The 27,019-nt window shown below is 38.0% G+C and overlaps 1 protein-coding gene across 2 annotated transcripts; it reads left to right on the top strand.

Annotated features, from left to right (window-relative positions):
• Window positions 1–20,967: 20,967 nt before the first annotated feature.
• Window positions 20,968–26,717, top strand: LOC104114961 (large ribosomal subunit protein uL1z-like). 2 transcript variants are annotated; one of them, XM_009625521.4, is made up of 5 exons: window positions 20,968–21,101; window positions 23,697–23,916; window positions 24,646–24,811; window positions 26,171–26,376; window positions 26,505–26,717. In XM_009625521.4, the coding sequence occupies exons 1-5, from the start codon at window positions 21,097–21,099 to the stop codon at window positions 26,556–26,558; spliced, it is 651 nt and encodes a 216-aa protein (XP_009623816.1). In that variant the 5' UTR covers window positions 20,968–21,096; the 3' UTR covers window positions 26,559–26,717. The 2 variants fall into 2 exon arrangements, with proteins under 2 accessions (XP_009623816.1, XP_009623817.1); XM_009625522.4 differs by lacking the exons at window positions 26,171–26,376; window positions 26,505–26,717 and adding an exon at window positions 25,237–25,382 and having other exon boundaries at window positions 20,973–21,101.
• The last annotated feature ends 302 nt before the right edge of the window (window positions 26,718–27,019 follow it).

Below are 27,019 nucleotides of genomic sequence, written 5' to 3'. Positions count from 1 at the left end.
CATGAAACAGATAATGTCAAATAGCAAATTATTATAGAAATCAGGGCGAAAATAGGAAGTTTAATATTTAATATGCTAAATGTCAAATAACAATTAAGACACATAATTCAAGTAGTGTATAACAATTAATGCGGGAATTCAAGAATTAATATTTGGCAAAGAATAGGAGAGAAACAATTATTATAATAATTAATTCATGATTTAAAATAATTTATGATTTTTTAAGTAATTATGCAAATAATTAAATTGACGACGTATAGACAATCGTCACCTCGCATATATGTCGTTCACATGCATTTCACATAACAAATAATTTAAGGGTTTTATTTCCTCAAGTCAAGGTTAACCACGACACTTACCTCGCTTTGCAAATTCCAATCAATTACTCAACCACAACTTTTCCTTTTAAATTTATCTCCAAAAGCTTCAAATCTATTCACAAACAATTTGATATATTCAATACTAATCATAGGAATTAATTTCATATGAATTTACAAATTTTTCGGATAAAATCCGAAATTCATTAAAATATTCAGCAGTGGGACCCATGTCTCAAATATCGGGAAAACTTATGAAATACGAACACCCATTCCGAGACGATTCCAACCATACAAAAATTATTCAATTCCGATATCAAATGGACCTTCAAATCTTAAATTTTTGTTTTTGGAAGAATTTATAAAAAACTGATTTTTCTTCCATAAATTCACGGATTTATGATATAAATGAGTATGAAATCATAAAATATAATCAATATAGGATAAGGAATACTTACCCCAATATCTTTCCGTGAAAATCGCACAAAAATCGCCTCTTGAGGTTTAGGGTTCGAAAAATTAAAGAATGAATGAAAAATCTCATCTAAGTCCAAAGTTATCAACTGCGGATGTCGCATTTTCGACCTGAGCTTCGCAATTACGAAGCTCAAAAATGTGAAGGATTCATCGCAAATGCAAGAACCTTCACATTTCAGCTGCCTTCGCAAATGCGAAGATTATGTCGCATTTGCGACAATTGGCCCTTCGCAATTGCGAAGATAAACTCACAATTGCGAGAACTGCTGGCCTAGGCTTTCTTCGCAATTGCGATAAAAACCTCGCAATTTCCATATCTTCTTGGTTCGCATTTGCTATGCCTAATCTCGCAATTGCGAGATTAGAGGCCTGCAATAGGTTCAGTTATACTAGCAAAAGTTTCTAAGTTCAAAACATCCTGTGGCCTATCCGAAACTCTCCTGAGCCCTCTAGGCTCCAAACCAAACATGCACACAAGTCCTAAAACATCATACGAACTTGCTCGCGTGATCAAATCGCCATAGTAACACCTATAACTATGAATCTGACGCCACATCAAAGGACATTTTAAAAAAAAAAATTAAAACTTATATTTTTACAACCGGACATCCGAATCACGTCAAATCAACTCTGATTCTCACCAAATTCGGCAGACAAGTCATAAATATTATAGTGGACCTATACCGGGATCCAAAACTAAAATACATACCCGAGGTCAATAAATCCAACACCAGTAATTTCTTAGAAATCATTCAGCTTTCAAGGTTTTAATGTTTCATCAAAATTTCATATCTCGAGCTAGGGACCTCGAAATTCGATTTCGGGAATACGCCCAAGTCCCAAATCACAATACGGATCTACCATTATTGTCAAAATACTGATTCGGGTCCGTTTGCTCAAAATGTTGACTAAACTCAACTCAGTTGAATATTTAAAAGCTTTATTTCACATTTTAATCCATTTTCACATAAAAGCTTTTCAGAAAATTATACGGACTGCGCACGCAAGTCGAGGAATGATAAATGGTGCTATTCGAGGTCTTAGAACACATAATTACTTATTAAATTTAAAGATGACATTTTGGATCATCAAAAGACAGCTCCTCGTGCCTATGAAATCGGACATGCCCGATTTCGGCCGTATACAGATAGTCCCCGAGTTTCTTGGAAAAAATGATAAGAAACAGTTTGAGCCTTGATTTTTCGAAACCTCGATCATGACATCGTCCTCATGACGTAAGTGACGGATGTGGCTAAAATATCCCGTCGGTTCAGTATCCCAAATCATTAATGCTTGTTAGTTAGCGGTCGGCCACTAGCGCCACCGAACCGTCGCCGTGATCTTATAAATACCCCCTCCTTCATTGAATCAAACTTTACTTTTGCTCTAATCAAACCTCTAAGTCTTCTCACTCTTTTCGTCTCCTTCTTTTCGTCATTTGTAGAGCCACCTTCGTTAGCACCGAAACCACCAGTTTTTCATCTTCCTACGCTCTTCTTCACTTTATACAAATGGAGAAAACCTCAAAGACCGTACCGCATAAGGAGAAAGCTTCTTGATCCTCTTCCCGGCCGTCCAGAGGCAAGGTGCCGGTGGATCCGCTTCCCCATGAGTATGTTCCCGGCCAGTGTACTCTAAAATTAGTCTTCAAGGTCGAAAACCCTTTATCGATCCCGGGTCGATGTGAGCATGTGTTGATATACATATGCTCGATAATGTAGAGCCACCTCGAGGCCATGAATAGGGAATGCAACTCGTGTCCTGAGGTGGTGGTGCAAATTCCTGCTCCCAAAGAGAAAATCACCGCGTATGTGGAGAGGTTCCTAAGTGTTTACACTTACCCCTTTACATTAGGTCCCCTCGACCGAGTGATTATTGATCTCTGTAAAAGATATCAGGTCACCCTCGGCCAAATCCACCCCTCTCTATGGTGCATAGAAATCATGTTGCTCTTCTTTTCTAGCAAGGCCGAGGGGCTAGAGTTTACTCTAAATCACCTCATACGATTGTACCGGCCTCGAATCTATCGAGGACTAATCAGGCTCCAACACCGGGCAACGAAGGCCTTGATCTCAAGCATCGACGAGGATACAGATCGGGGTTAGATGAGCCGTGTTATATGGGTGAGGACCCGCGACATTATCCAGAAGAGAAGATGTAGTTCCCTGAGGAGTGGAACTTCGACCTTAAGTGATCTTTTAAACTTTGTTCTTCGAACCTTCTTCGACTTTGCCTGATATCCCCTTTCGACATGCATCTATTTCTTCCATGCCTCAAGCGGTACCTGACCTCTAAGATTGGGTTCGGAAATTAGCCTCAACTTCCACTTATGTTGAACGCGCATGGCGTGATTTGGCAAGGGGCAGATGAGAGGCCAAAAACCATGGTAATGATCTCTGTTTTCATGTTCTGAAACATTTTTTGTAATTAATTCGTGTAACGATCCGACCGATCGTTTCTAGAGTTATAGCCCATTTACCCCCATTTCTGCTTCCTTTTATGATTTTTTAGCTATGTTATGATATACTGGATTAGTTGGTTCGAGTCTGGAGTGGTTTCTGAGTGGAATGATACAGTTAGTCTTTTATTTAGGAGTTTAAGTTGGAAAAGTCAACCGCATGTTGACTTATGAGTAAACAACCTTGGATGTGGATTTTTATGCTTCCATTAGCTTCGTTAGGTGATTTTGAACTTAGGAGCACATCCAGAATGTAATTTGGAGGCTCGTGGTAGAATTAGGCTTGAATTGGCGAAAGTTGGAAATTCGGCGATTTCGGTCGGTAGTGAAAATTTTGATATCGGGGTCGGAATGGAATTCTGGAAGTTGGAGTGGGTTCATAGTGTTATTTGTGATGTGTGTGCAAAATTTGAGGTTATTCGGACGTGGTTTGGTTGGTTTTGGCATCGGTTGTCGAATTTGTAAGTTTAAAAGTTCTTAGGTTTGAATATGAGAGTAATTTGGTGTGTTTATGTTGTTTTGAGTGATTCTAAGGTTTGACTAAGTTCGTATGGTATTTTAAGATTGGTTGGTATGTTTGGTTGAGGTCCCGAGGGCCTCGGGTGTGTTTCGGGGTGAGTTTTGAGCGAGTCCGGGCATTTCCGGAACTTAGGTATAGTTATGGTGCTTTGAATTTCGCGGACCTCAACAGCATTTCGCGGCCGCGCTTGGACTTTCGTGGACCGCATAATTCTATCGTGGCCGCACTCCGGGGAAAAGTTTTGTAGATCCGCTGGTACGATTTTGGAAGCCTATATCGTTTGATCGATAATGAATTTTGAGATGATTCAAAAATAAAAGTTGTAGCCCTTCGTGTCTAGTGTCTAGAAAGGTAAAGAAGTCACCATTTGGACATCTGTAGAGAATGTTATGGACAAAATACTAAAGCTTGGCAGTGCATCCACCAAAACTACGCCGCATCATTTTTTATGTGACTGTGGGACCTGGGGCGCGGCCGCCCTCGGAATTTCGCGGACCGCGAAGTGGGAGACCAGAGGTGCACTTTATAAACGGGGTTTAGGGCATTATTTTACATTTTGGACCTAAAGAGCTCGGTTTGTGGCGATATTTTATGAGATTTTCAAGAAATTCATCGGGGTAAGTGATTTTAACTCAAATTTGGTTAATATACATGAATATATCAATGACTTCATCATCTGATTAGTACTTTGGGGTGGAAATTTGTAGAAACTTAATAAAAAATAATTTTTGGGATTTGAATGTTGATTCGAAGTCGGATTTGAGTAAAACTAGTATGGTTGGACTCGTGAGTGAATGCGTGTTCGTAATTTGTGACTTTTACCTGATTCCAAGTCGTGGGCCCGGGGGTCGGGTTTGAGCCAATTTCGAATTTTTGGTCTAAATTGGTAGTTTTCCTTGTGAAATTCATTCTATTAGCGTATATTGATGGTATTGTACTGATTGTGAATAGATTCAGAGCATTTGGAGGCCGAATCGAGAGGCAAAAGCATCGCAGGGTAGAGATTTTACCGGTTTGAGGTAAGTAACGATTGTAAATCTAGTCCTGAGGGTATGAAACCCCGGATTTTGTATCATTCTACTATTTTGAGGTGACGCACATGCTAGGTGACGAGCGTGTGGGCGTGCACTGTTGGGGATCGTGACTTGGTCCGTCCTGTAGCAACTGTAAAGTTTCATATTTTGTTGAAACTATATGATACTTATATGTTTTAGAAAGAGTTTCTGTAAATTGGGTTGAATGTCATGTTTGGGCCTTGTGCCAGTGCTGTTTGGACCCTTAGGGGGCTTTTCTTACTATCCTATCGCTGGTTTCGATTTAAAATCTATACTCAGTCATGGTTATATATGTTTACTGCATAACTCAGTTTTTCTTACTATATTTTGATGCATATAAATGTTGGTTTGGGTTGAGTACCCTGTTTTTACTTATATACCCGAGTGGCTTGAGAGGTTTATGACTGAGTGAGGCCAAGGGTATGATTTGTGAGTATATTTATGGGATCATGCTACACGACGCAGCATGTTTGATATAGGTCGGGGGCCTAAGTGATTTATGCCATGATTTGGCTTGATATAGCGCTTGGGCTGAAGGAGCCCCTCCGGAGTCTGTACACATCCCCAGTAAGTGCAGGTACCTACTGAGTGCGAGTGCCGAGTGCTGAGTGACTGGGAGGCATGGGTGATTGTGAGGTATGCCCGAGAGGCATGAGTGATTGTGAGATTTGCCCGAAGGGCTGTATATGAGTGATGTTATGCCCGATAGGCTATTTATGATTTTATCATTTTTGCTCACCTTTGCATTTGAGCCTCGGTTTGAAACTGTTGGAAAATATCTTTAAATGACTTTTACTATAACTGGATTTTAAACGAGATGATTTGATTCAAACACTGATTTTTAAAGCATGTTGTATTTTACCGAGTTTTCATAACATGAACTTTATATGTTTTGTTGCTTGTCACTATTGTTCAACCTTTATTTACTGTTGTTACTTACTGAGTTGGCATACTCACGTTACTCTCTGCACCTTGTGTGCAGATCCAGGTGTAGCTGGACACGGTAGCCAATGTTGATTATTCTAGTTGCAAATGTTTTCGGGGATAGCAATGTAGCTGCATGGCGATCGCAACCCTGCTCTTTTCCCTCTTATCTTCCTTTAGTTGTATTTAGCTATTTTTCAGACTATGTTAGTCTTAATATTGTCAGACAACTTGTGGTAGATGCTCATGAATAGTGACACCCCGATGTCGGGCTTTTCTTTTCCGCACTTTTGTTTTGATTTGAACTCCTTTACGAAGGTTTTTATGTTAAATAGCCTTGAAATTACCTTTGAAATAAAAAAATATCGGTTGTTTGGAAAATGAGTCGGCTTGCCTGGTTCCACGATAGGCGCCATCACTACAGGGTTATTTTGGGTCGTGACCATTCGCCACTAATTTTCTTTCATGCAGGCCTGACCAAGGATGCCATTTTGAGGCCTTCAAGTGGCGAGGAAGAAACCAAGTCCCCGGTTCCGATGTCGAGGAAAGACAAGAAGTGGAAAACTACCTCGCAGTCTGAGGACCCCAATCCCAAACCTCGAAGGGTGAGGAGGAAAGTAATCGCTCTCACGATGGACTCGGTCCAAAAACTGAGAGACGAAGAAGAGAAAGAAGAGGAAAATACCTCGACACTGACGATCCGACCTAGGAAAGCCGTCGAGGTCACCAAACCTTCTAAGCCGACGGCGGCTGCTAAAATGAAGCCTCGTGTCGAGGAGGCTTCCAAAAAGAAATCGGGTGAGGATCTTGAATTACTAGAGGTCGAGATCGTTTCTCGGCCATATACAACTATATCGGACGAGACCGGTTCTGAGATCTCGAAGATCGATCAGAGCGTCCCGAGCGACTTGCTCGGGACCATGACAACATGTCACTTGCCTTCTCTTCCGACTTTTTATGAGGAGTCACTAAGGGAGGCTCGAGAGTTGAAGACCCCTTATATAGGCGGAGGCTCTAGTGTAGGTGATCCCTTTCGGGATTTCTTTAATGGAGTTGATGATGCCTCTGATATCAGTGATGCTTCTATTCTTTTAGAAAAGGCCCAACGTCTCTTATCTCGGGTAAGGATCAGTTTACTGCACTTCTTTTCTTTACTCTTTTTTCTCTAAATCTGACTTATGTTTTCCTTTTTTGTATAGGTCTTCAGCAAGTTTCGAGCTGACCTTAACCAGTGTGAAACCGAGCTCCAAAAGGTCTCGGGGGAGAGGAACGCTCTGAAGCTTCTTTGCGGCCAAAAGGACGAAACTATAAAGGACCATCAAGCGAATTTGGCCAAGGGTCGTGAGGAAGAGGCCGAGCCAGATAAGCAGGTGAGCATCCTTTTGATAAAGTATGGACTCGACCTAACTGTGGAGGCTAATACTTCATTATCTCAGCTGCAGTTAAAGATTGAAAGGATCGAGCTACTTCGGGGAGAAGTCGATCAGGTCAAGGCCGATTGTGATAGGTGGAAGGAGAATATGCACCGCCTCGCTGCAGAAAACGAAACTACCTTGGCCAAACTGTCATCGGTCGAGGTTCAACTTTGGGGCATCAAAGAGAAAAGTTCGGCCCAAGCCAAGAGGATCGAGGATCTTGAAATCGGGCATGCTGAGGCCAAGGCGGAGATCAAGAAGACAAAGGTTATGGCGGACAAGTCCATTTCCATGTATTAGGACGATGCTGAGGCTACTCAAATGCAGCTAAGGGAGGCTTCTGACCGAGAGCAATGGATCATTGACTCGGCAAAGTGTCAAACCCAGAGGGAAACCCTCCAGGAAATCCATACTCGAGGTTTTGACCTCCCCGAGGAGAAAGCAAGAGCTAAGGTGCTTGAGGTTGAAGTCAGGCAGCTTGCCTTCTTCGATGACGAAGACGATGATGAAGAAGGCAGTCGAGGCGGATCCGATGAGGGGCCTAAAGGAGAAGTTTCTCTCGGAGAAGAGGTCGAAACTGGCCGTAGTTAAGACTTAGTTTCTCTTTTGTAAGACCTTCATCGGTCTCTTATACATATCCGTTTTTATCAATATATAATAGAAAAACTTCTTTTGAATGTCTTCTCAGTTTTATCAATATATAATAGTTAGGACTTAGTTTTTCTTTTATGTCTTCTCTGTAATCAAGTGAACACTAGTTCGAACTTAGAACAAACCCTTAGGTGTTTTAGACACGCAAGGGCGAGTCCCCGAGATATGTTCGAGATTTCGGATGGCTTGATCGATGCCATGACTGTATTGTTTTTATAACTAAGTTCGAGTATGTTTCGAACTTAGAATAGAATTAACCCTTAGTTTTTTAATCAAATAATGGGTAATTTTTGAACTTGCAGTAACATACCCCTTAAGGTTTTATGGCGGATCCTTGAGCTAAATTCAAGCCAACTTTATTTGAACTCGGAATAGTGGAACCCTTAGGTCCGAGTTAAGTGAGAACAAAGTCTCGAACTCTAAATGTATTTTCCCTTAGGCCCTTTTTGGTTGGGCCCATATGGCCTCTAAAAGACGGCTATTATTTCCCCCTTTCGGCTTAAAAGACTTAGTAAAAATTTCTTTATGCCTTAGCATGTATTTCTTACCCATTGGATATTTTTAGGGTCCGATGCCGGTTGAAACCCTTTTGCTTTTTGTGCCTTAGCACGTTTGTGTTAAAGATAATTTGATACCACTTAAGGTTTTTCGAGGACTGATTTTATGGAAGCCCTTTAGATTATTTGCCGAGGGTAGCCTTTATTAACTATTTTTTCAGAGAATTTGAAGGCCTATCGTTGTTGCAGATTTCATACGTCTCCGAGCCGCATTATTTAGGCCGTAGCCTTCGGGTATGTATTTTGGTCATAGTCTTTAGTTTAGTCGTAGCCTTTAGGGTATGCCTCTTGGGCTTATTTCCTAATAACATTTCCGAGAATGGTGGCCTTGGCCTATAGATCGAGGGGTGCCTCTTTGAGGTCTTATGAATTTGTGTTTAGATAACTCGAATATGCCTATCATCGATGGTAGTCCCCGAGTGTATATTTGCACTCTGGCTCTTGAGACGTTTCTCACAATATCATAAGCATGAGGTTTGTATAGTAGAGAATTTTCTCCGAGACATAAAATGTTTAAATGAAGAGAGAATGCTTCTTTGAATAGTTTATACATGCGCACATGTTTTGCCATCGGGGCTCGACTAATTTATATGGACACGGTTCATTTGACCGTTTGGCCCATTACAAAGCTTCCATATCAAGTCCCTTTGACATGAAGTACCATTCTCGAGAATACAACATCCAAGGGCGATGCCCTCTAGTATTCGATGTTGATTGCAAAGAAGCCTTGGGTACTTTTGAATTGTCCTCATGTAGCACATAATTGTTGCCTCGTTAAAAACCTCTCCGGAAAAACCCATTTGGGATAAAAATTGATATAAGGGAAAAATAGTGCAATGTATACTTTAAAACCCGAGGTCTCTATGTCTTTGGTCGAACTCCTGCAATGAGTTAGCGTCGAATATATATAAACGAAAGAAGGGAGAAAGGCATACCTTAACAATAATATCATTTGAGAAGTGATATGTGCCAGTTTTTTGGCAGTGGTTCGCCGTCCATCGTTCCTAGTTTATAAGATCCTTTTCCGACTATATCGAGGACTTGATAGGGTCCTTTCCAATTCGGGTCGAGCTTCCCTTCATTAGGATCTCGAGTGTTGATGGTGACCTTCTTTAGAACTAAGTCCCCGATCCTGAAGTGGCGAAGGTTGGTTCTTCTATTGTAGTACCTTTCGATTCGTTACTTTTGTGTAGCCATTCGGACGAGTGTCGCTTCTCGTTTTTCATCTAATAATTCGAGGCTAGTATATATAGCCTCGTAGTTCGATTCCTCTGATGCATGTCGAAACCTTGCATTGGGTTCTCCGAATGGAATTAAGGCTTCAGAGCCATACACTAAGGAAAACAGAGGTTCCCTTGTACTGGACTTCGATGTTGTTCGATATGCCCAAAGGACTTCACGCAGAATTTCTCTCCATTTCCCTTTAGCTTTGTTCAACCTTTTCTTTAGGTTTTTGGATGATAGTCTTGTTCGTCGATTCGGCCAGTCCGTTCCCACTAGGGTGATACGGTGTTGAAAATATCCTTTTTATTTTATGGTCTTCGAGAAATTTTGTCACTTTACTGTCGATAATTGTTTTACCATTGTCGCATACTATTTATGCGGGTATCCTAAATCGACACACGATGTGATCCTAGATGAAGTCTATAACTTCGTTTTCTCTCACGTTCTCGAACGCCTGTGCTTCAACCCATTTAGAGAAATAGTCAGTCATAAATAAAATGAACTTAGCTTTACCTAGGGCCGATGGAAGAGGGCCGACGATATCCATACCCCATTTCATGAATGACCACGAGGATAGGAATGAATGAAGTTGTTCTCCGAGCTGGTGGATCATCGGTGCAAACCTTTGACATTTATCACATTTTTGAACAAACTCTTTAGCATATTTTTCCATGTTATCTCAGTAGTATCCTGCTCTAATAATTTTGTGAATAATTGATTCGGCGCCGGAGTGGTTCCCGCAATTGCCTTCATGGACCTCTCGTAAAACATAATCGGTGCCTCCTGGTCCTAAGCACACTACCAATGGTCCATCGAATATTCTTCTGTATAATGTTCCATCTTCAGCTGATGTGAATCGAGCAGATTTGGTTCGTAGGGTCCTCCACTCTTTAGGGTCCGATGGAAGCTTTCCATTCTTCAAGTATTCAATATATTTATTCCTCCAATCCCAGGTTAAGCTTGTAGAGTTTATCTCGGCATGACCTTCCTCGATCACAGATCTCAAGAGTTGAACGACAGTCCCCGAGCTGATCTCATCTTCCTCGACCGATGACCCCAAGTTTGCAAGTGCATTGGCCTCACTGTTTTATTCTCGAGGTACATGCTGTAAAGTTCATTCATTGAAACGGTGCAAAGTTACTTGTCACGCCTCTTTTTTTCTCAAGGGGGATAGGGGAGTTTTTCCAATTAAAGCGACATTAATCGAAATTGTATTATTTATTCAGTTCAGAGTCGCCACTTGAAATAATATATGGTGTCCCAAGTCACCAGTTTATTTTAAATACCAAATCGAGGAAATTGACTCTTATTTATGGTCTGCGAACACAGAAGATCGGGTAAGGAATTCTGTTAACCCGAAAGAAGGTGTGAGGCACTCCCGAGTTTCATGGTTTTAGCACGATCGCTCAACTGTTAATAATTGGCCTAATTATATAATTTAATACATATTTGAAACCTATTGTGCATTTTTACTTTTTAACCGCTCTTAGTATTTAGGAAAAATGTTTTAACAAGTCGCGATGTCGCGCACTCGTTTGTTTTTGTACACATTGTGAATCGCGCTACATGGAAACGCACCCCTGATTTACAACATGTTTATTTTAATTATTATTCGATGTTATGGTCGGGTCACATGAAATGCACACTCGACTTGGGGATTACATATCATGACTATGCCACGGGAATAGTACCCATAGTCACGATGATTTATTTATTAATCGCACCTAAAATAAACTACGATGTTCATGAGTTTAAATATTTTCCTAAGGCTTTGAGATTAATGAACTCTAGGCAAAACGAGTGAACAAAACATAAACAATTCACATAGTTTCTTCCTAAATTTGGCCTAACAGAGAAGAGTAACACATACTTAACTAATATTAATCACCGAATGTACTATTTTAATAATTGTGACCCACGAGTGTGGTTAATCATCATTCGACTTAGTAGGAAGTAGAATAAACATATATCTTGATCAATGAGTCAAAAAGGCTTCAAACCAAATCAACCAAATAAAATAAAATGTAATCCATGAAAAATCATTTTAAATCCCAGGAAATTAGTTAACTGAAGTGTTGTATTGACTTCAAAATCAAAGTGTGGACTCAATCTAAGCATAAAAGGAAATAGTTTTTCAAAAGCAGCATAGTAGTTGCATTGGTGGATTTCAACGGTGATATGTTAGCCTCAAATAAAAAATCTTGTTCAATTTCTTTTGAAAACGCTATCTCAGAAGAAACAAAAGAAACTTCCCCACACATAGATCCAGAAATTAATTTCAAACTAAGAAACTTCAAATAACAAACTGGATCCAAAACGAAGCTTGAAATGGTCTATTTTTTGCCGAAGGACTTAATTAAGGCGATAAATTAGTGAACGTAAAATTTTAATTCTACTTCTTTCGAATCCGAACACTGTTCTGCACTATCGATTTGTGATCTAAACTAATTAAACTATGACACAGGGAAATCAATAGCAAACAGACTAACTAAGCGAAGCGGACATGCCGATTGCTGCAATTTTCAACCAAGAGCAGTTAATTTGAACTCAAAAGATCCAACACATGAAGCATAGATGAGACGAAACCATGATAAGGTGAAATAACATCAGCTCACACGATTAATCCGACAAAACATTCACAAGCATCTAAGGTCACGAAAATAGAAGAGAAGGATGTCAAAAAATGGACCTGAGATGTGCTTTCTTTAAACGAGTAAAATAGTGAGTACAAATATATGCTCGGACCAACTGTATGCACGAAACGGCGACGAAATTCAAACCAAACAGATATGGAGATGACACAAGAATTCGGACCGGCAAAACTCGACCTCGACCGAATACCTTGAACGAAAACTCGAGTCGGCTTCAACCCTCAACTTAATCACTCAACTTCAACCATTTTTGGAAACAAAAATTCAAATAGAAGAAACTGAAAAAATATTTTTTGTATTTTTGATTTTCTGGAATTTTTGCTAGCCTAAAGAAATCTGAAAAAATTAAAAACAAGAACCCTAGAATCCCCTTTTCTCTCTACCCGAATCCCTCTCTGTTTCTCGTCTCTCCTCTCTATTTGTATTCCTCTCCTCCTTTTTTTTCAGATCCCCTTTTCTATGTCTAGGTCTTTATATATTTATAGTTGTAAGGTCATTGCTTGGAGTGAATGAATAATTAAGATATGGGTGTATTGTTGAAAGCATCTTTCTCAATTGTGTGGAGTGTCGTGTGTGGAGTGTGCGGGTGAGGAATTGTGCCAAAATCTGTTACTAAAGATAAGAGATTCTTTGACATGTAGCAATTTTTGTTTGGTTCTCTTCTTAATTCTTTTTGTTCTTTTTTTTGTTTAAACAAAAGATGAATTAAAAAATACTAGAATAAAATACTGTTCCTACTAAATAAATAAAAAATAAGGTAAAATTACTACACTCAAACGTCTAACTTAAAAAAATATTCTAAACTAGATAAAACTATATTTTTTGAAGCTTTTCTTTCTTTGTAAATGAAAATAAAACTAATAATATTAAAAATATAACTCTTTTTTTGTATTTTTTAAATTTTATCAAATAAAACTACTAAAAGGTGAAATAAAGGCTAAAATATGTAGATAAACTTGAAATATTTTTTCATACGAAAAGTGGTAAGAAATTAAAATATGGTAAAAAATTACGTTCTTAGAAAACACCAGACCCCAAATCATCTCCTCTCTCCTTGCAACACTGGTTATTAGTGGTTGTTTTCTCAGATTATGAAGGTGATTTTAGCGGCTGCTTTTCAGTTGCAGTTTTGGTGTTGTTTTGGATTGATTTTAGTTGTGTGTCATGGTGTTTGGAAGCTGAGATCTGGAGGAAAATGGATGGGATGCGGGGCTATTTTTATGGTGGTTTTGAAGGTGGTTTTCGCCGGAGTTTTTGGGTAGCGGAAGGAACTGATTTTTTGGACGAAGGAGAGGAGGTGATTTAGGATGTTTTCATGGGAGCTTCTGATTTTTCTTCTCAAATTGGTTACCTGCAAAGAATTGGGTGTGCAAAGTTACTTGCAGCTTGTCTAAATACCTTTGCATTCTATCCTCTCGAACTTCGAAGGTTTTGTTTACTTGGTTCACCACTAGTAAAGAGTCACACTTGTTTTCAATGACTTTTTCCCCCAAGCTTTTAGGTAGCTCGAGGCCTGCAATCATGGCCTCGTACTCGGCCTCATTGTTAGTCAACCTAGAAGTTTTGATAAATTTCCTAATAGTACTACCGGTGGGCGGCTTCAAAATGATGCCTAGCCCGAACCCCTTCACATTTGAAGCATCGTCTGTAAAAAGAGTCCATACCCCCAATGACGTACCCGATTTTAACAAGAGTTCCTTTTCAACTTCGGGTACGAGGGTTGGCGTGAAATTGACCACGAAGTCCGCTAAAATTTGAGACTTGATGGTCGTCCGGGGTTAATATTCAATGTCGTACCCACTGAGTTCGACGGCCCATTTGGCCAATCGGCCCAACAGTTCGGGCTTGTGCAAAATATTACAAAGTGGGTAAGTGGTTAACACGCATACTGGGTGACATTGAAAGTATGGTCTTAACTTTCTAGAGGCGCTTATCAGTGCAAGTACCAATTTTTCTAAGTGTGGATATCTAGTTTCCGCTTCTTCTAAGGTTCGACTTACATAATAAACGGGAAATTGCGTACCTTTGTCTTCTCGAACTAGGACACCACTTACCGCGATTTAAGATACTGTCAAGTACAAGTAAAGTTTCTCATCTGCCGTTGGAGTGTGAAGCAGTTGTGGGCTTGATAGGTATCGCTTCAACTCTTCCAATGCATGTTGGCATTTCGGGGTCCAAGCGAAATCGTTCTTCTTTTTGAGTAAAGACAAAAATTTGTGGCTTCGATCCGATGACCTCAAAATGAATCGGCCTAAGGCAACTATCCGTCCAGTTGGCCTCTGTACGACTTTTACACTATCCACGACGGCGATGTATTCGATGGCCTTGATTTTATCGGGGTTGATCTCGATCCCCCAATTCGATACCATGAAGCCAGGGAACTTGCCCGAACCAACCTCGAAAGCACATTTCTCAGGGTTGAGCTTCATGTTGTATTTCCTTAAAATCTCGAATGTTTCCTGCAAATGAGCTAAGTGGTCCTCTGCGCGCATAGACTTAACTAGCATGTCATTAATATAAACCTCCATTGATTTACCTATTTGTTTTTAGAACATTTTATTCACTAAGTGTTGGTGAATAAATGAAGTTTTTTCTTGGACTTCTGGGTTCATTTGGGTTTGATTGTACCCGGAATAGGCATCGAGAAAAGTAAGGATCTCGTGGTCGGCCGTGGCATCGATCATGCGATCGATGTTAGGCAGTGGAAAAGAATCTTTGGGGCACGCCTTGTTTAAATTCTTATAATCTATACACATCCTAAGTTTATCCCCTTTTTTAGGGACTACAACTGCATTGGCTAACCATTCAGGATATTTCACCTCCCGAATGGATCCTATTTTGAGAAGTTTAGTTACCTCGTCCTTTATGAATGTGTGCTTTAATTCGGACTGTGGTCTTCTATTTTGCTTCACTGGTTTGAATATAGGGTCTAAGCTTAGCCGACGTGTCGTTACCTCCGGTGGAATCCCTGTCATGTCTAAATAGTACCAAGCAAAACAATCTATGTTATCAACAAGAAATTGAATAAGTTTTTTTCCCGAGTTCGGGGGTTAATCTCGTTCCTAGATATACCTTTCGCTCGGGCAGGTATCTGATCAATATAACCTGTTCCAGCTCTTCGATCATTGATTTGGTGGCGTCAGTATCTTCGGGAACAACAAAAGTTCAAGGGGTCAGAAAATCCTCCTCTTCTTCTTTTTCTATCTCCCGATTCCCCGATTCGGTCGAGGCTGGTGGCTGTGATTGCTATTTGACTTCCTGTTTATCTTTGATGCTAGACCTTTCTGAGGTTGATAGTGTCGGTATCGGTATTACCTCATCGACCACAAATATTTCCTTTGCAGCATGCTGCTCCCCGTATACTGTTTTTACACCGTCTAATGTCAGAAACTTTATCATTTGGTGGAGAGTCGAAGGGACTGCTCTTATTTTGTGGATCCAAGGCCTTCCGAGTAGGGCATTGTACCTTATGTCGCCATCGATCACATGGAACTTAGTATCTTGAATGGGTCCAACCACGTTCACAAATAGAATAATATCCCATTTAGTTGTTTCACTGGCCATATTGAAGCCGTTTAGGACCCGAGCTGTGGGCACGATTTGATTTTGTAGGCCGAGCTGCTCTATGACCCTCGATCGGATGATATTTGTCGAGCTACCTGGATCCACTAAACACACGCTTAACTTGAACTTTATTTAATAAGATAGAAATTACTATAGCGCCGTTGTGGGGCTGAGAAATGCCTTCTGCTTCTTTGTCATTGATTGATAAAGTACTTTCGGGCACATAATCTCGGGTTCATTTTTCCCTATTGATTGATACCTTAGTGCATTTGAATATGTGTCCATGTGGAATGTCGATCCCACCGACGATCATATGAATGACATGTTGGGGTTCCTCCTATTCATTTTTCATGTTGGCGTCGCTTTCTCCTCCCTTAATTACCTGCAATCCTCAATTTTGTGACCATGCGTGCCATGATACTGGCATATCAAATTTGGGTTTCTTTGAGAAGGATCAATTTGTATGGGTCTGGGCCACCTGGTATCTTTGATCCTTCCGATTGCCGATACAATACCTGATGCATCAATGCTAAAGTTATATTCCGATAACCGAGGTGCTTCTGTGGGATCGGCGTACTTGTCAAAACCACTCTTGCTCATAAGTCCCCGAGAATTCTGTCCTCGATCACTTCTCCGATCGTTCCGGGCGGAATTGCGTCCTGAACCATCATCATTATTGTTCCTTCGATCTGCGGTATATGGTTGATATTGGTCTCTGTTCGACCTTGGCTCCCTATCGACGTCCCTCTGGTTTTTAACTGCTGACCTGTTTGGATGTGCTGAACTGGAATGGGCTCCCAATTGATCGTCCTCGACCCTTATCTTCGATTGGTATCGATTGTGCATATCTGCCCAAGTTACAGCTGGATATTGGATTAAATTTTGTTTAAACTAACGTGATGCTATAGAAATCCACTCGCTCAACCCTTGGGTGAAAGCTTGAACGGCCCAATCATCTGTGACCGGTGGCAACTTCATGCGTTCCATTTGAAATCGGGACACGAACTCCCTCAGCATTTCGTTATCCCTTTGTCTTACCTTGAAAAGGTTTGATTTCCTCATTGTGACCTTTATGGCCCCGACGTGTGCCTTTACGAAAGAATCTGCTAACATGGCAAATGAGTTGATGGAATTTAGCGGCAGGTTGTGATACCAAATCATTAATCCCTTCGAAAGGGTCTCTCCGAATTTTTTCAACAACACAAATTTGATTTCATCATCCTCTAAATCGTTACCCTTGATGGCACATATATATGAAGTAACATGCTCGTTGGGATCTGTGGTACTATTATATTTGGGTATATCTGGCATATAAAACTTCTTTGGAATAGGCTTCGGATCCGTACTTGGAGGAAAGGGCTTTTGTACAAACTTCTTTGAATCCATCCCTTTCAAGATTGGTGGTTCCCCCGATATCTGATCAACTCGAGAGTTGTATGTCTCCAATTTTTTAGCATTGGCTTCGATTCTCTTCTCCCCTGATTCAATTCTTTTGGTGAGTTCCTCGAGCATTCTAATTATCGCAGGATTAGTCCCCGATTCGTTATCATTCGACGAATAATTTTCGGCTCGACCCTATTCGGAGCTCTATGCTGATTTTGTAATTGAGCAATAGCGGCTTGCTGAGCCTGAAGCATCTCGAATATTACTTGGAGACTGACTCCCTCTTCTCCTCTGCCCCGTGTTCCTTGGCCACTAGATCAACCTTCTCTGCGTACTCTCCCATCGAGATCTGCGCCTAGGTCTGCATTTAGAGCAACGTGCGAACTGATATCGATGGGGTTGGCAACCGGTGCTCCCCCGTGATTAGCATGTGGAACTTCGATTCCTGGACCAATCACATTTTCATTTTCACCATGGAATCTGAGGCCATTGTCACCGTGTGTAGATGTGTTTTGTGAGTTTGGCATGTTTTAACCTGAAAGGAAAGATACTTGACAAGAATAAGCGTAAAATAGTGTGTTTCACCAGACTCAATACTGAAAAATCACTATTATCCTTGGCCCCACGGTGGGCGCCAAACTGTTTACCCTAAAATTCGAGTAAAAGTCAAACTTATTTAGTGGTTTCAAGGATACGTGATTAAATCCAATACTAATTGATAAACATGGAATTAAATAGATAATCTGAATAGTAAAATAAATCAAACCAGTTTTCTGGCAGTGCTTTCGACTTCGATTCAAGATGGTCTCGAAGTTGGGTAACAAGAATAATAAAGAACATAAAATAAACAGTGATGAGCAGTAATATATAGTAAGTGAAATAGAGAAAGCATTGTATGTGTATATGTTTACTAGTGAATCAATCCCCCTTACAAATGAATGGGGTCCCTCTTTATATAGTAGATGAATCCTAAATAAGGTACAATTCTAATAACGGAAACAAATCACGTGATTGGCGTCAATAACCGCTTGATTCGATTTGTTCCTGGATTTTCGCCAAGATCTTCGGTCAGTTGCTAATATCTCGTCATTCCGTTATTATGCCTTACTCGAAGTCGGTCATGCTCGGTCTCGATCTTCAGCGAGCACTTCAATCTTCATGCTCCATACTCTGCCATTGAGCTTGGGCCTGGTCTATTACGAGCTCACTCTCGAGGCAGCTCCTCGTGCCTATGAAATCGGACATGCCCGATTTTGACCGTATACAATATTTTGGACTTACCTATTGAATAAATAAATTTTATTTATAAAATTAGAACAACAAAAACAGTGTTTAAGCATATATAATGTTACAATAATAAAATATTGAGCGTGTAAGAAAAAATAATTTGAAAAATTTCTTCGTAATAATTATTTTGATATTAACAACAAAAACTCAAGTAATTATTTACACAATTGAGAATTAGAGAAAATAAAATTTGTATAATATATATTCCATGCACGTAATACAAAAATAATTATTTAAAATAAAGGTAATATACATTATATATTGTTTTAAATTATGCTCAATTATATTATTATTCTGACATTATATATGCTAAACACTAATGTTTTATTTTTTATTTTATAGATAAAATCTATTTGTGCTATAGGTGTGTGTGTATATATATATATATATATATATATATATATATATATATATATATATAAAGAAAAAAATCATAATATTAAAAAAGTAAAAAAAAATAAAGAAAAAGAGGAAGATAAACGTTGATAATTTAGAGGGTAAATTAGGTATTTGGCAATTAAAAGTTTGAGAAATCTGGTTGACTGACCTTCTGAGTGCTATAGTCATAGTTAAGTGATTTTTCTGTTACAAACGAAAAAAGATGATTTTACGTGATAATATCAGATACGTGAGTAACTATTTAAGTAATAGACTCGACAAATAGCTTGCTTTCATTGGCTCAGTATAAATATCAGAGGTGCGTAAAGTTTTACCAATTTAATTAGGGGACTATCCAATTTGGATTATTAAGAGTACCTTGATTTCTTCCCTCTATGTCAATTTCAAATCTATGTTTAGAGCCTTCCTCATTTATATCATAATAGTTCTTTATCTTGGATAAGTTATTCATATCATAATAGCTATACAACGTTGATTTTGAACTACAATATGCTTTGATTTTTTTAAAAACAATATTTATTCTCAGTCAATAATCGTCTAGTAAAACTATCTATGCATGCTGACTTCATAGTCTAAATTCGCCTATGTCACCAATTGTATTTGTTAAAACATTCGCAGAAAGTGATAAAATTTGAGATATGTTAAGTACACTGCTCTTTAGCCCGACAATATACAAATTACGTCACATTATCTCATAATTCTCAACAAACTCTTCTAATTTTAAACTAGTAGTAGAAAAACAACAACAACAAAGAGTAGAGGAGAAGAAGTAGAAAGGGAAGTAATTATCTTCAATGTGTTTGCAACCTGAATAAACTGTTGTATTTATATGCATAAAATGTCTTGCAACAATAACAACAACAAATATTCCAATAAGTGGAATCTGAGAAGGGTAGTATACACACCAGACTTTACTCCTACCTTGTGAAGGTAGAAAAACTGTTTCCCCAACCCTCGGCTCAATATAGCAAAATCAAAACAGTTATAAGAAAGAACTATGGAAAGCAAGATGACAACAACAATCGAAAAAAAATAAAGATGAAAGCAAAGAAAACATCAAGTAATAATATCGATCTAAAAAAATGAAACATGAGGATAACACTAGTACTATAGCTATGGAAGGAAGTACAAGTATGGAAAGGAAAGATGCTCGACTACTTACTAACCAACAACCCTAATTCTCGATCTGCACACCCCATATCAAGTGTGATGTCCTCGATAAGCTGAAGACGTGACATGCATAAAATGTCTTGATACAACATATTTTATAAGTCATAAGTATACCCGGGGCCTCATTTGAAAGGAAGATTTGCATAAATAGGATCATTTCAAGTTGTTATTTAACTTTTGTCCTCGTTTAAGTAATTTTTCTTTGAGTAGATTCGTGGGGTATAATTTGCTCAAAGTTATACTGAAGGGGACATTGGCAGGCAACTTTGAACAAGTGGGGCATAACTCTAAACAAGTTATGCCCCGCTACCATTTACCTTTTTATATCTGCAAGCTTTTTAAAAACGACGACAAATATTAAATACCAGCTCTCAACACAGTCAGGGGGCAAGTGCACATGTAACCATTCTGAAGGATACTATTTAGATATTAGTCAATATTTATTTTATTCTAAAATTTTATATTAAAATCTTAACTTTAGGGCAATTAAAGATATTTTAGTCCCAAAAAATAAAATTAAAAAATTAAATTTTAGGACACACTGGCTAATTCCTAAACACCAGCCCTTTAGAGTGGTTACCTGGTGTTATTTCTACCCAAAAGGGACACCAGGTGCAAATTCTGGCACTTGAAACATGGACTTCAGTACAAGCCCAAATATCTTGTAGAAATGACACCAGGTAGCCATTCTAAAGGGTTGCTATTTAGGAATTAGCCAATGAGTCCCGAATTTTAGTTTTTCAGTTCAAATTTCCAACACAAAAATGTACTGAGTTGTCATGAAGTTAAGATATTTAGTTTAAGATTTCAGGACAAAATAAGTACTGTCAAATCTTTAAATAACATCCCAAGAATGGCTATCTGTGCACTTGACCCAAATTTCTTTTAACAGGCCCAATAAGCAACATAATCCACAAAAATGTACAAATAGGCCCAATCAGAACCAGCTTTAACCCTCAAATTCTTACCACCTCTCCGCCGCTTACTCCCACACTCATTCTGCCTTTCTGTTTGCAGCCAATTCTTGAAGTGCTCCTTTAAGCCATGAGGTATAAACAAAACTCCAAATTTTTGTTTTTTTTATCCCTTTTCGATGTAAATGTTCCTTTATTTTTCATATTCAGTTTATGTAGTTTATCACTTATGAATCTTTTGAATGTAGGATTTTGGTTTATTAGATAATTGTTGATTTAATATATGACAATATTTTGATTGGCTGAATAATGAAACTAGAGATGGATAATTTTCTCATTTTATAGAATTTTTGATCTTTTAACTTTTTATTTACAGCAAAAACAACTGCCCCTCAGTTCCCTACAAGTTGGGGTCGGCTATTTGAATCCTCGCTGACCATGTTACTTTATATAAACTCATATCAGGCTAATATTATACGAAATAAAAAAAAAGTAGCAGTTCTCTTTAGTTCTTTATTGATACGAAAAAAATGGCACTTGTTGATGTGGGGTTATTTGGAATGTGCTAATGAATCTAATGCATGAAAAATGCCTATAATTTTTTAAGTTAAAATTTGTAAAGTCAAGTAAAATTCACTACTTGGCAGGTGTCAAATATTGCAAGTTAGGTGTAGAATTTGGATCGTCCACATCGTATTTGCTATGAGCAATTTTAATACGGTTAGTATGATCAGTGTTAGTGAACTATATCTCAGTGTAGGGGGGCCGGAGTGTGAGATTCAGATAATCAGTAGTTTAGAGAAACCTTAATTTGCTTTAGTTGACGGATTATTGAGTGTTGAAATGAAATGGGCCGAAATAAAGCGTAATGGATATGGCAAGCGAGGTTGCTCCAGTGGCACGAGGACTTCACTTCCAACCAAGAGGTTGGGAGTTTGAGTAACAAACAGCGAGAAGGGCCACCATTAACTCTTAGGTGGTGGGTTTGAGGGTGGGGTTTATCATATCCCAAAAAGGAAAAAGAAACGAAAGGATAAAGAACGAATATTAGATTTAGATAGTTGACCTTCAGTAAGGGTGTTCAAGATTATTTAAAAGATTTTTATAAACAGTAATATTTGACCTATATACGCTGTATAATTTCCTGCAAACGCTGTTCAACTGACCACCCTTAAGCCTATGTGGCTAAGCCAATCAGTGGCCCCAATTAGTTTTGGGTTGAGGACCTTGAGTTATAGTTAATTGAGTTGTAGAGTTCAGACCAGTGTTTTTAAGAGCGGGAAGCGCAAAAAAGCGACAAGGGCTCGCCTCGCTTCAAAAGCGAAGCGCATGCTTTATTAAAGTGAAGCGCAATTATTAAAAAACATAATGTAAACCTTGCAAAGACACAATATAAAATTATAAATAATCAAAAAGTTCAAATTGTCAAAATCAAAGCTACTAAATTACTAGAATCAAATACATAATCAAATATATATAATAATTAATTTTATAAACCGAAATACACATTAAAAAAATCAAATAAACTAAAATATAACATATATAATTTTCTAAAATGAAATACATATAAAATTAATCAAATAAACTGAAAAATATAACATATATAAATAATAATTAATTTTATATACTGAAATATACATTAAGAAAATCAAATAAACTGAAAAATATAACATATATAAATAATAATTAATTTTATATACTGAAATATACATTAAAAAAATCAAATAAACTAAAATATAACATATATATATATATAATAATTAATTTTCTAAAGTGAAATACATATAAAATTAATCAAATAAACTGAAAAATATAACATATATAAATAATAATTAACTTTATATGCTGAAATATACATTAAAAAATCAAATAAACTGAAAAATATAACATATATAAATAATAATTAATTTTATATGCTGAAGTATACATTAAAAAATCAAATAAACTGAAAAATATAACATATACTAAAATACATATTAAAAGTAATAAATAAGAAGAATAAAAGGGGGAAAAAAACAAAATAGGTTAGAGATAAAGGGAAGAAGAAGTCAGTGAAGTCTGAACAGTGCAAACTGGAGTACTGGACTGTCAGAGTCTCAGAGATAAACGAAGAAGAAGAAGGAAGAAAGAAGGAAAAAGAAAGAAAAAAAAACAGATTCTGACGGGACCAAGAAGAAGAAAGAAAGAAGAAAGAAAAAAAAGAGAAGAAGAAAGGAGAAGAAGAAAATTACCTGGACTGGTCAGAAATGTTGATGAAGAACCCTAGGCTTTGGTCGACCTTGATCGTAGAAGAGAGAAGAAGAAATGACCAATTTTTGTCAATTTAGGGTCTGTTTTGTATAAAAAAAACAGACCCAAAGTTTTTTTCTTTTAAAAAAGGGCCCTCTTTTTAAAAAAGGGCCATCTTTTTAAAAAAACAGACTCAGTGTCGCTTTTTTAACAGAAGCGATCGCTTCGTCGCTTTGCTCGCTTCGTCGCTTCCTCCGTTGAAGCGTGCGCTTCCCTCGGTCAAGTCGCCTCAGGCAGCTAGAAGCGACACTGAGTCGCGTCGCTTCGCGCTTAAAGCGACGAAGCGATCGCTTTTCTAAACACTGGTTCAGACTATATTTACTTCTGTGCCTTTACCATGAGATCCTTGATAAGAACTTCATTAAATTTGCTATTTGGAGTATCTTGTACTGTCTTGTTAATTACCCTCATTAATCTTGTTTGGCGTTGATTATACTATAGTAAGCTTCAGAGTGATGCCCTAAGAGAAGCCATCACTGTGATTAAGAGTGCTTCAAATGAGAAGAAAAGGAAGTTCACTGAAACCATTGAGCTTCAGATTGGTCTGAAAAACTATGATCCCCAAAAGGACAAGCGTTTCAGTGGTTCAGTCAAGTTGCCTCACATTCCTCGCCCTAAGATGAAGATTTGCATGCTTGGAGATGCTCAGCATGTTGAAGAGGTAATCCACATTAACTAGTCACAAAAATAATTGAGCTGAATTTCTTCCTGTGTCTAGATTTTTTTTGGCAGCTGAACAAGCTACCCACATTTGCATAAGTATCACTTCAATAATATTCTGTTAAGTTTTTGGCGATGGATCCTTAAAGGCTCATACTTCAATGATTTGTATAATAATATGTGATTCAGCTATTCTTTTTCCAAGCTTTAGTGTGGTTATGGGATTGTAGCATTCATTATCAAAGAACTCTTCAATTTTTTCTGCTCTATTTTCTCGGCTTTGATTAAATGACCTGGCAATGAAGGGGACCCTTGGAGCAATGGTAAAGTTGTCTCAGTGTGACCTATAGGTCACGAGTTCGAGCCATGGAAGCAATCACTAATGCTTGCATTAGGATAGGTTGTCTACATCATAGGTGCGGCCCTTCTTCGGACCCTGCGTGAATGCGGGAGGCTTTGTGAACCGAGCTGTCCTTTGATTAAATGCCCTGGCAGTGACTATGAATGTTTTGTTTGGGATGCAGATAGTGCTATTGCATTTATGTCTTAGCTTTGAAGAAGAAGCAATTTCATAGAGGTCCATTTTTGTATGGAGTTGATCGCTTAGTCCTCATAACTGTTTGAAAATTTTGTGGTTCTTAGTTTACCTGTCGGCTAAAGCTACTTCTAGGGGTACTCTTAAGGTGATTTTGTGCAAGGGGCGATTAAAGCTTGTTTCATTTGTTTTCAGGCAGAAAAGATCGGGTTGGAGTACATGGATGTGGAAGGCTTGAAGAAGCTTAACAAAAACAAGAAGTTGGTTAAGAAGCTCGCAAAGAAATACCATGCTTTTTTGGCATCAGAAGCTGTTATAAAGCAAATTCCCCGTCTCTTGGGGCCTGGCTTGAACAAAGCCGGTAAGTTCATTAGACTTTTTTGATGTTTTAACTTAGCTCTTGAGCCTGTTTGGTTTACGCCTCATCTCTATGCTTTATAGTTGTACATATTGGTGGTTGTGTCTGATCTTTGATAGAGTAGTACTATCCCTTGCACCATTGCTTTACCTATATGTACATATGACTTCCCAAAAACACACTCCACGTACTTACCAACCAGATATTTTGTTAATGAAATGTTACCTCTCTAATTCACCGGATTTCCCCAAATATCATTTTCTAGCAATCTATGTCGTATCAATCATAGTTAGTGTCAAAAATTTCGTACCTTTTTTCCTTATTGTAGACTTGGTGATTGGTCTCCCAAGTGCCCATCTCACTCGCAATGGTTCATTCAAATGTTTTTGGCCATGTATAAACTACTACTCTTCATCTTTGAAATGCAGGTAAATTTCCTACCCTTGTTATCATTGGTTGCACTTTAAGCATATTCACACCCTTGCCTATTTTCATATTTGTCCTTGATTATAATATAACTCTAACCTCAAATATAATGAAGGATGGTTTTAAACCGTAGTTTAAAGTATAAAGATAAATTTGGACGTTTATCGCTCGTAGAATCTCAATTCAATACACACTGGAGCTCCATTAAAACCATAGGCAAATACGAGACAATTAATTAATGACAATATAGAATAAACTTTGAGATACTTATTTCGTACTATAGATGAATAAATTTGAACTTCTTTCCGGGATAAATTACTTTAACAATAGAGAATAATGGAGTTGACTTTAAATAATTTATCAGTATATAAAAAGTTAAGCACTTCCATTTACGGTTTAGTATTAATATAAATAATTCTTATACCAAATGATAAAATTGAGGTGGCTCCCTGGTCTACAACTCAATACTTTCTCCCCTCCTATATATAATTAACTCTCACCCTTACTTCTCTCTCCGTTCAGTCTTTTCAAATAAACATAATTAACTTAGCTCTTGAGCCTGTTTGGTTTACGCCTCATCTCTGTGCTTTATAATTGTACATATTGGTGGTTGTGCCTGATTTTTGATAGAGTAGTATTATCCCATGCACCATTGGCTTTACCTATAAGTACATATGACATCCCAAAAAAACACTCCACACTTAGCAGCCAGATATTTCGTTAATGAAATGTCACTTCTCTAATACACCGTCCCCAAATATCATTTTCTAGCAAGCAGTGTCGTATCAATCGTAGTTGTGTAAAAAAATTTCGTACTTTTTCCCCTTATTGTAGAGTTGGTGATTGGTTCTCCTAAGTGTCCATCTCACTCGCAATGGTTCATTCAAATCATTTTTGCCCATGTATAAACTACTTCTCTTCATATTTAAAATGCAGGTAAATTTCCTACCCTTGTTACCCACCAAGAATCGCTCGAGTCTAAGGTTAACGAGACCAAGGCCACTATAAAATTCCAATTGAAGAAGGTGCTTTGCATGGGAGTTGCTGTCGGTAATATGGATATGGAGGAGAAACAAATCTTTCAGAATGTGCAGATGAGTGTCAACTTTCTAGTGTCCTTGCTAAAGAAGAACTGGCAAAATGTGAGTGTATTTAACATCCTATTACTTCGTTTGTCCACGAGCATTTAGCTTATAGTATCTTCGAGTCTGATAACTTCATTTGTTGTTTAAACTTATTTCTAACATCTCTTTCTTGTTAATACTAACAGGTGAGATGCCTGTACTTGAAGAGTACCATGGGAAAGACTCAACGCGTCTTCTAAGGAAATTGTATTACAATCTTGGCAGTTTTGGCGTTTTGCTTTGTACGCTATAGATACTATTGATCCTGGATAGTATTTTTGGCTAGTTGTGATCCTGGATATTGTCTTCAACTTGATATCAGTTTTGTGATAATTTTATTTTCTCCTTTTAAGATGGTACCACCACTCTGTTATATCATGTTTTAAATTTCTTAAAGATTGTCAAATTATTATCTTGAAGGAGAAAATATCTGCCAGAAAACCTTTTTACTCTTAACTTTGCAGAATGACATGAGAAATATATAGTAAGATATCTACTTAAGGATTATGGATGCAATTATCAATTTACTTAATTTAAAGGAAACAAGTAGAGTTGTAACTTCAAGAATGAACACAATAGTCTGTGATCAAGAGTGCTCTCTCTATGAATGATATTTTTCTAATATAAAGAAAAAAAATCTTAAATTAAAACATAATGATTC

This window comes from Nicotiana tomentosiformis, chromosome 1, assembly GCF_000390325.3.
Source record: "Nicotiana tomentosiformis chromosome 1, ASM39032v3, whole genome shotgun sequence".
NCBI classification, from domain to species: Eukaryota; Viridiplantae; Streptophyta; class Magnoliopsida; order Solanales; family Solanaceae; genus Nicotiana; species Nicotiana tomentosiformis.
The sequence above is the reverse complement of the archived record's forward strand: the minus strand, read 5'-3'. Positions and strand labels throughout refer to the sequence as shown.

What these genes read in the sequence shown, in the direction of transcription:
- LOC104114961 (XM_009625521.4), top strand. An exon ending in GCCTGGCTTGAACAAAGCCG is followed by an intron (nt 24,812 to 26,170) that starts GTAAGTTCATTA and finishes TTTAAAATGCAG; the next exon opens with GTAAATTTCCTACCCTTGTT. An exon ending in TAAAGAAGAACTGGCAAAAT is followed by an intron (nt 26,377 to 26,504) that starts GTGAGTGTATTT and finishes TAATACTAACAG; the next exon opens with GTGAGATGCCTGTACTTGAA.